This window comes from Columba livia, chromosome 17, assembly GCF_036013475.1.
Source record: "Columba livia isolate bColLiv1 breed racing homer chromosome 17, bColLiv1.pat.W.v2, whole genome shotgun sequence".
Lineage (NCBI taxonomy): Eukaryota > Metazoa > Chordata > Aves > Columbiformes > Columbidae > Columba > Columba livia.
The window spans coordinates 4,836,419-4,845,358 of NC_088618.1; the positions used below are offsets into that span (position 1 = coordinate 4,836,419).

The following is an 8,940-nucleotide window of genomic DNA, read 5'->3' on the forward strand; positions in this document are numbered from 1 at the left end:
AGGCCCCGCCCCTCGTCCGCAGCGGGGCGTTTCCCGCCTTTTCCGCAGTCGTCGTGTACGGGGAAGGGCAGCGGCGGCCATGAAGTGTGTCATTGGGGGGGCTCACCTCAGAGGTACCCGGCGGCCCCAGGGGAGGCAGCAAGCCTGGGACAAAGGGATGTGTGTGTGAGAAACGGGGCTGCCTCAGGGTGGCACAGCTCAGCAGCCATGAGGGTGCGAGTGGCCTCCTCACGCTGCCCTCAGCGGTGTCTCGGGGGCTGTCAGAGTGTGTAAAATGGGGTATGGAACAACGGGAGCTGCTTCCAGTGCCATGGCGGTCACAGCAGCGCTGAGGAGCTGCCTCTTTCTCATCCCCAGGAAGACAGAGGCGGTTTTGCAGGGCCGCACGCAGCCCCTGGAGGTTGTTCAAAGCGGAGGGCTGGAGCTGTGGCACTTCGGGTGGAGATGGAACTGCTTTCCCGGCTGCCTCCCAGTGCACACAGTTCTCCTTCCACAGGCCCAGCTCGACCTCCCACACACAGCGTTCCCTGCAAAATGCTGCCCGTGTCAGTGGGCTGAGGCAAATTCTGAGGCCCACTATCTGTTTCTTCTGTGTTTCTTCGGGCTTCATCTTTACAGGTGTCCAACCGCTTGATGCGTGCTCAGACTTGTTGCCATCTACAAAGTGTAATTTCTAACTTCAGGGGTATTTGGTTTAATTAGATGGAATTAATTTGTAGTGGCATCAAGTCATACCAGCTGCTGCAAAGGTGGCGTTTGAGGTGCACCTTGTTGGAGGCAGCTTTTGAAAACATAAAGGTGTTTGTGCTACTAAAAAGGAAAGAATGTTTTCCATCATGTCATCAGTGTAGGAAATTTGTAATGTTTCCTTTTAAACTGTTCTGGAGGAAATACAGTATAACTTCTTTTTACCTCGTTATACATATTGCACTCTCTTCTTTCCCTGCTAGTGTTCGGAAGAGCGATACATGCCATAGCACGTATTAGTGATGAATTTTGGTTTGACCCTGTAGAAAAAGGCGTAAGTGAATTCGATTTATTGTAATTTTAAAATCTTACTTGGAAGCGTGGTATTTATGTTGTGGGATATTGTGTTGTTTTCCTTTGGGCACCTTTCAGTCCGAGTTACGTTCTCTCTCAGCTTCCTCCACTTTCAATATGGACAAATGCCATGTTTTCTGTGATTGTAATTATGCCGTTCCCATAATGGAAGGTTCATTCCTGCTCTGCCCCGAATATTCTTCAGGTTTTTGTTACCTAAGCTGAAGCTTGTCCAGGACATCCGGGTTAATACCAAGGGTGTTATTTCTATTGTCATGAGTCAAAAGGTTTGTGTTTTGTACCACATCAGGAGCTGCCTCTAAACATGGTTTTGTACCAGTGTGACTCAAGAGGAAGAATGCAGCCATTAATGTGCCTCTAATTAATGAAACACCATTTCCAGCAGAATTAGGGTTTTCTCTAGAGGTTTCTAGGTAAAAGTGATCAGCTCAACTTGCTGGGAGGCTAGAAAAACAGAAGTGGAGATAATTTCTTTTTATACCTGGAGGATTTTTGAGGTGCTAGTAATGTTGTTGCTCATCTGTGGGTATCATGTGGGTGGGTTTACAGGAAGATTGTTCTAGAATAAACTCCAGTCCTTCAGATGCCTCAAACACAAGCTGAGCTTTAAGTGTTTCAGTAACTCACACTTCAGGGCCACTCAGACGTCTGTGGATTGAATTCCTACACTTGAATCATACCGCTGACTTTGGAGCAGTAATAACGAAGGTGATTAGTTTGAACATGAATGTCTGCACGATGCATCTGTATTTATTTTGAGATATTCACATTTAAAGGTTTTGTGTCTTAGGCATGGCACTGAAGCACAGAGATAGCTTTTTTTGGTAAAAGTTTGATATTAAATAATTTTGAGTTAATACATTGTTTTATTTCTATTTTCAGCTTGCCTTAAGATCAGTGAATTCTTCAAGGTCCGCATATGCATGTGTCTTCTTCTCATCTATGTTTTTTCAACATTACTGCTGGGCAGCTGTGTCTCAGCCATGTCAGAAGGAAAAACAGTTCTCCCTTCCATGTAAATTGATAATTAAGGTACCTTTTAATGAATTGTCTTGCACAGCTTTGTAAGCATCAAATTAGCCCAGTTTCCAAATGAAATGATGAGGGAGGCTCTTGTAGGCATGTGGATGGCTTTAAACTCGAGTGCTTCTGAGCAATTCTGCAAAAGGGAGCGTTGGTGTTTAGTGATGCGTGGAAGTTGTGTGTCCTGAGCTGCGCCCTGCAGCACCCGAATGCTGAACCAGCTTCATCACAGGTGAAGGAAAAGCACATTTCTGCCTCCGGAGCATTTGTCCTGCAGCCTTCAAAACCAGTCTGGGGCAGGAGAGCTCTGACCAGTTGTTTAGCAAACAGATCTGTTGGCTACATCTTAGAATCGCGGGTGAAGATCAGCATCAGCCGCCCCAGTGTCTGCCTACAGAGCATTAAAAGCAGGAGCTTGGGGTAAACTGTACAAAACTCAGGAAACAATATTGCAAAATTGCTTGGTGAGTAACCTCTGCGCTGATTTTTCTGGTTTTGTTTTACAGTCAGTTCTTCCTGTATTTAGATGTGTAAATGTGCTGGAAAGGAATGTAGAGAAGTGCAGCATTTATACAAATATTAATGATCATCACATAACTTTTCAGCTCCTCTGCAAACATGGTAGGTGACAAATAAAATGACTTGACAGAAACAGAAGCAGTTTAGAACAGCAGGGCAACACAATATTCAGTGTCATTATTAACCGAATGTCATTGGGTTTTGTTCATATCCTTTATACTTAGGTGTTGTAAAAACATATAACCTGATGTTTCAAGACTGTGATCCATTGCAGGCTGTTTTTGCGAAGCACTTGTGTCCAAACATACTCAAAGTCCACTCGAGGTAATGAATACAAATATATTTTTCTGAAATTAAAAATAAAAAATCATACAAGAGGCAATATTGCTCTCATAGGCGCTAATCAACATCTGATTAGGGGACAGTGAAAAATAGCAGATTCCTAAATCCTGTATCCTACTCCTTTATTTTTCACATTACAACTTAAGAAATCTGGATCATGCTGCCATCAATGCTACTCAGTCTAACCTCGAGAAGCGTGCAATGTGTAATTTGAATTCACACCTTTGAGCAAATTCCACCCATGACAAATAAACTCATGCTTTTATTTTATAGGCAAAGAATCCAGTGATAAAAGTACCATTTTTTAATGGAATAAGGCAAAGTTCTGGTTCAAGAAGCAGCTCCGGGCAGAATCCCAGAGTTGGTTTGTTGCAAGCAAAGGCAAAGGATGGTTAAGACTCTGCTTTTCATGACAGGGTTTCTGTTAAACATGTTTCTTGTGCACAGGAGCTCTTGTCACAATAATTAACTATTAAAGCATTCAAGGTGGATGAAGTATCTCTGTAGAAATATTACGTATCATGTTTATAAAAAGATTATGCAACTTTTAAAACTGCAAGCAAGTATAGGACACTGAGGTTTGCTCAGAATTGTGATATACACATAGAGAAAGGAAGCAGCAATATGTGTGTGTGTGAGACCGATTTGACAGCGTACACAGGCATTAAATTTGCTTTAGTAATTATTGGTTGTATTTTTAGATTCCTATGTTGCTGTATAAATCAATTAAGATACAGCACACTGTAAGGAGAGCACATTTCCAAGGCAGTTTTTCAAGCAGTACTGCCAAGTAACAGTTTTCATTTCTAATGTGAGGAACAAATGCTGGCTAAGTAAAATAATGTTAATGTTGAATGAAATGTTGTAGGCTGCTGGCTGAAATAATGATTCACTTTCCGACCAGTCAAGAAGAAGTAACCTTATCAGTGACTCCAATGAAAGTTTGTTTCAAGAGTTACACTGAGGAGGACACTGGTAAGGAAATTCAAAATATGAAACAATATTGGGATTTTAAAGCAGGTGAACTGAAGGCATAATAACTATTGCAATATAAATGGAGAATGCATTTTATGGCTGAATGAGATTTTTAAGAGAGGGAACATATATAGGGAGATTTTAAGTCATACTGCCACCCTCTGGTTTTAATATACATGTATTTAATAACATTTTCCTAGTATCAGTAGCAGATATTAGACTGAGCATCCAATTCAAATCAATTAAGCCACATGCTGTAGGCTTGAACAGAGGTAATTACTGTGCTGCAAGAGCAGAAGCACAGCAACAGACAGGAAAAATGAGATAATTTTATGTTTTAAAAAGAATTATTTAAATCTGAATACCATAATTATAGAATCGATATAATTATGGAGTATATTTTAGTAGAAGGGCAATAGGGGGTGTCAGCTGGCCTGGCGCTGTTACGCTGCCGTGTTCACATCTCCAGCCAACATGGAGAAGTATCTGGATTCTCCGGGTGTGACTCAAAGTAATTTTAAAGATATAATTGTGGTTTTGAAGCAGAGGTTCTTGTATATCTTATAATAAAGGGATGGTTTTCGTACTTGCTTGTGACCAAAGCTGAGGATAATGACCTGGAAAAAGATGAGTGCCTAGGGCGTAGGGGTGGGGATGGGGCTGGGGCTAAAGCGGTGCTGAGTGAGAAGGAGGAGTGAAACAGAGAAGAAATTACTGAAAATAAAGAGACACTTAAAAAGATCACATTTTGAATGACAAATTTTGTTAGTTTAGAAGCATACAAGGGTTATTGTAGGACAGAAAGTGAAAGAAATAGCAGTTAAAAAATTTATGAGATACCAGAAACCAAACAGTCAAGGAGAAAAAGGAGGAATTACAAGCGTTGTTCTTGTGTAGCGTGTGATACGATCCACCGCCTGCAGCAAACGTTCTGGGAAACAAAACGTGTCCTTTGAACAGATCTCCTGCCCAGGGCTTGGGTTTTTCCACCATCAGGTTTAATTTTCACAGAAAGAAATTCCACCTTCTGCCCGGACTTGTTTTCGTTTGCGTGCAGTAGGCTCTGCCGTGCAGAAGCTGTGCTAGAAATAGTTGTTTCTACAGTTTTTAGAAACTTGACAAGAGTATATTTGAACACCCTCATCGTAGGCTGAGATTAAAAAAACCCTCTTGAGCAGAGAAACAGAAGACTGGGAATAAATTGTGAGGCTGCGCAAACTGCCGTAGAATTTTTGTTAATGTCTCTGAGACTGTAGCACATCAGGGAAGTGCCCTTGTACTTTCTTTCTTTTTGTACTAATATCAACTATGGACTAATGATAACAAGCAACAATTAAATACCTGAAACTGAAGAGCCTGTTTCCTGTCACCACTTACATATCAGGAAAAGATTTTAATTTAAAACAAAGAACCCAAGTTCACCTTAATTGTCCTCTGATGAGTGTCAGCAATTATGATTCAGCTGTTAAAGCCATGCTGCAGTTTGGTCTTCCCGTCTACAGGACAATTAACAGCCGGTAATGCTATTTGTGATGAACGTCTGTCAACAAAGCAGATTTGCAAGAACAACAGCAGGTATCAGGTCAGATCACACAGTGGAACATAAAACAAGTTCTGTTAAAAGCCATATAAATCTACATAATACACTGTAAATAAATAGAGGACTTAATTGTGGAATAAATTTAGGTAAGCTATTACTGTTAGTCACTATAAAAATACAATTATTTGTTCAAATGATACTGATGTAAATATCTCATGGTTATAATCATCGTTTTGTTGAGTTCAAACTTCATTCCATTGAGTCCTGCACCTTTCTGTTATTTTAAACAGATTTTTCAAAGACAATGCTCACGGAAATACAACTAAATCCAGAAGAATTTGACTACTTTCAAGTTGGAGTCGATTCTGAAGTGACATTTTGCCTTAAAGAACTGAGGGTAAAGTAAGAACTTCTATTAAATAAACTATTTCCTGTTAACGTGCCTGCCACAACCAGGGTGATGCAGAATGGCCCTGGGGTGTTCCACCAGGTCCTGACCAGCATTTCACCAGCTGGTTGAGGCTCGAGCTTCACGAACCAGGGTCTTCAGGACACCGCAGAGTCCCGCACAGAACAAAAATGCAGTTTCAGTGCTGGGCAGACACACCGTAACTGTACTGCAAAAAATACCATGGCCACAGAGGTTCCACGTGCAGAAGCTTCTCTGTCAAAGCTCCAGGCAGGGAAGGCAAGAAAGTTGTTCTAGAAGCAGTCGACTTTCACCCTCTTTTTGCCAGTAAACAACAGCTGGGATAAACTTCCATTCTAATATTAATCTTCTGGTTTTAAAACAGCATCTAACCCCCCCCCCCTTCTTTTCAGGGACTGCTGGCATTTTCAGAAGCAACCAGTGTTCCTGTCTCAATCCATTTTGACGTGTCCGGAAAGTACGTTTCGGAACATGCCTGTCTAGCCCTGCTGCAGTTACAGCTGTACACCTGATTTTTGTCTGTGGGTTACTCAATCTATATTGAACTGGAACATGTCATTTTATACTAAAAGCCATATTTCTAATCTGCAAGCCAAAGTTCAGTAGCTTGTTATTATGCATAAAGCATTTAATGTAGGCACCAGTATTACTGCAGCAGCCATGCTGACTGGTGAGCACCTGTATGTTACCTGGACACTTCAGGCTCTGCCTTATGTGTGCAATCATTTTATTTAATAGTCTAAAGAAATAATACATTTTCTGTTTAAACCATAATTTAAACAGTTCCATATTTAAAACTGTAATTTAACCAAGTAGAATATTGAATGGCATTTACCCATTAGTGCATTTAAATCTAGCAGGAAGCCATCTCATAGCCTTCAGCAGCAAATATATTTGATTTTCAGCTTTTCAGCAAAGGCATTTTTTAATGTGTGTATAAAATTCTATGAGCTCTGTTTCCTTCTCCAACATGTGGAATTATGCCTGCTGGTTCAGTCTCTGAATATTTGTGTTTAGACCAATTGCTTTCAGCATTGAGGACATGGTGCTAGAAGCCAACTTTATTTTGGCCACCCTGTCGGACGTTGAAAAGGAGAGGGCGTCCCAGCAGGCTCCGGAAAGGTAACGCTGAGCCTCAGGGGCGGGAGGCAACTGCCTTAGGAGCATCCAAAATTGAAGTTTAAGGATTTCCAGCCGGGTCAGATTAAGATGGAAGCAATTTGCTCATTCTTGTGGGGTATCAATAAGCACCATATGGATCCTGGATTCTTTGTTAATGGGAAAACTGAAGTAAACGGGGTCGGGAACATCTCGGCTTCACACACTGATAGAACCCAGTGCCACAGAGCACTCCGTACCAGCGTCTGCTTTCCTGTGTCTCCACAGGGTTCTCTTGCAGTGGGAGGGGAAGACACTGGTTGAGAATCTATTCTGAAGCCATAATGCTCTTCACAAACAGAAGATAAAGACATTCTAACAAAAACACGTAAAAGCCGGTTACTAACCTGACCTACTCTTTCCAATCCAGCTCGAAGACACGCACAGGTAAATCTGACAAAACCTCCGTGGACAGAGAGAACAGCGGAGCAGTTGCTTCCAAAAAGCCACAGTGGAACAGCAACACAGCGCCAGCAAAACCTGCGAGTCCTTTGGCAAAACGAGAGATTAAAGATATTCCCAGAGCTGTAAAGAGAGAAGTGACAGGGACAGAAGAAACAGCCGTGACCGAGGCAGAGGAGCGAGCGGCGCTGGGAGAGGCCGCAGGGGCTCAGTACCAGAAGGTAAGGAGACCCCAACCCCAGTTACAGGGAGTCCCTCAGCAGGCATCACCCAAACGCTGCTGCGTGTTGAGTTTCAGTTCTGCACATGGCGTTTCCGCAGAACCAGCTTTCCCAGCAGCACAATGGACTGAAAACGCCACTGTGGTGTTTAACTGTAACCCTGGAAATACTCATAGATGGGAGGGGTATTTTACCAAGAATCACTGTAGACTGATAAAGATTTTGAAGTGGCAAAAGCCTCAGAAATAATTAACCCCCAAATTCTGTATCACGTGCAGTTTCTTACTTCTGTAAATGTTGCATTTTGCAGTTTCATTCCTTATTTTTCGGAGCAGTTTCTTGTCAGAAGGATGCCCCCAGTCACTCCTTCCATAGTTTAGCTACAGCGAGTGACACCGAAGAGGATTTTGGCAACGCGCAGAGCTCCCCAGTTCTCTAGGGACACAAAGCGTTGGAGTCCAGGTAAAGACTGTCAAGGATTGCCTTGAAAGATAAAAGGGTGTTTGACGTGGCATTTGTGGAGCTGTTTCTCATTTTAGAAAGAAGTTTAATTGCAGTTCTTCAGCAAGTTAGAACTCGATGGAAACTATTTGTACTCTGAGCTTGTGGGGTGAGCTGCATTTCACAAACACCTATTCAGACACTCTGGCGAGTGGGAATCCTACGCACATGATGCTTGTTTCATTTTTTTGCAACACAGATAAAAGGACAAAAACCACTCCATATCAAGTTCTTTATCAGCTCCGGCTCTGCCAGTCCAGGTTCAGTGTTTATTCAGTTATTTTAACCACCAGCAAGGGTCATTCTAGAACTGTTAGATGCTGTCAGAATGCAATATAAATTTAGGTCACGATCTACAAGATTGAGGTTTGTGCCTCGCCTATTCTGTGGGTGAACAGCCTGGGAGGTTCAGCTCTCCCATATGTTCTGGGGAATTCACACTCTGTTACCACTTCAGGCCAATTAACCTGCTGTTGTGAAGTGCTGGAAAAATAAACCCACCCCCGAACACCTAACAGCTGGTATTCTTACAGAAACTTTGCGGAGCTTGCAGTTACCTGAATAACCCACATTGTCACAGAAATGCGTTTTAAAAATAAACTCATGCTTTCAAACATTGGTTTTAAGAGGCTTTTGTTTCAGACTTGCATTCATCTTTTCCCTCTCCAGTCTCTCCATCCAAATGTGGCTTTGAGAACAGTGTGTGAAGGTCTGAACGAGAGCCCAATGCCGCAGGTACCGGCGGTGGCCACGCAGCTCTGTGCTGC

At 42.3% G+C, this 8,940-nt stretch overlaps 1 protein-coding gene across 5 annotated transcripts; it reads left to right on the top strand.

The window, feature by feature from the left end:
- Positions 1-5: 5 nt before the first annotated feature.
- RAD9B (RAD9 checkpoint clamp component B) lies at positions 6-8,787 on the top strand. Of its 5 annotated transcripts, XM_005498334.3 has the most exons (11): positions 6-113; positions 951-1,021; positions 1,945-2,094; positions 2,592-2,706; positions 2,829-2,928; positions 3,815-3,921; positions 5,752-5,858; positions 6,284-6,348; positions 6,909-7,013; positions 7,420-7,672; positions 7,983-8,787. In XM_005498334.3, exons 1-11 carry the CDS (start codon positions 80-82, stop codon positions 8,109-8,111), a joined length of 1,236 nt encoding a protein of 411 aa, XP_005498391.3. In that variant the 5' UTR covers positions 6-79; the 3' UTR covers positions 8,112-8,787. The 5 variants fall into 5 exon arrangements, with proteins under 5 accessions (XP_005498391.3, XP_064889018.1, XP_064889020.1 ...); XM_065032946.1 differs by having other exon boundaries at positions 7,420-8,787; XM_065032948.1 differs by having other exon boundaries at positions 3,851-3,921; positions 7,420-8,787.
- The last annotated feature ends 153 nt before the right edge of the window (positions 8,788-8,940 follow it).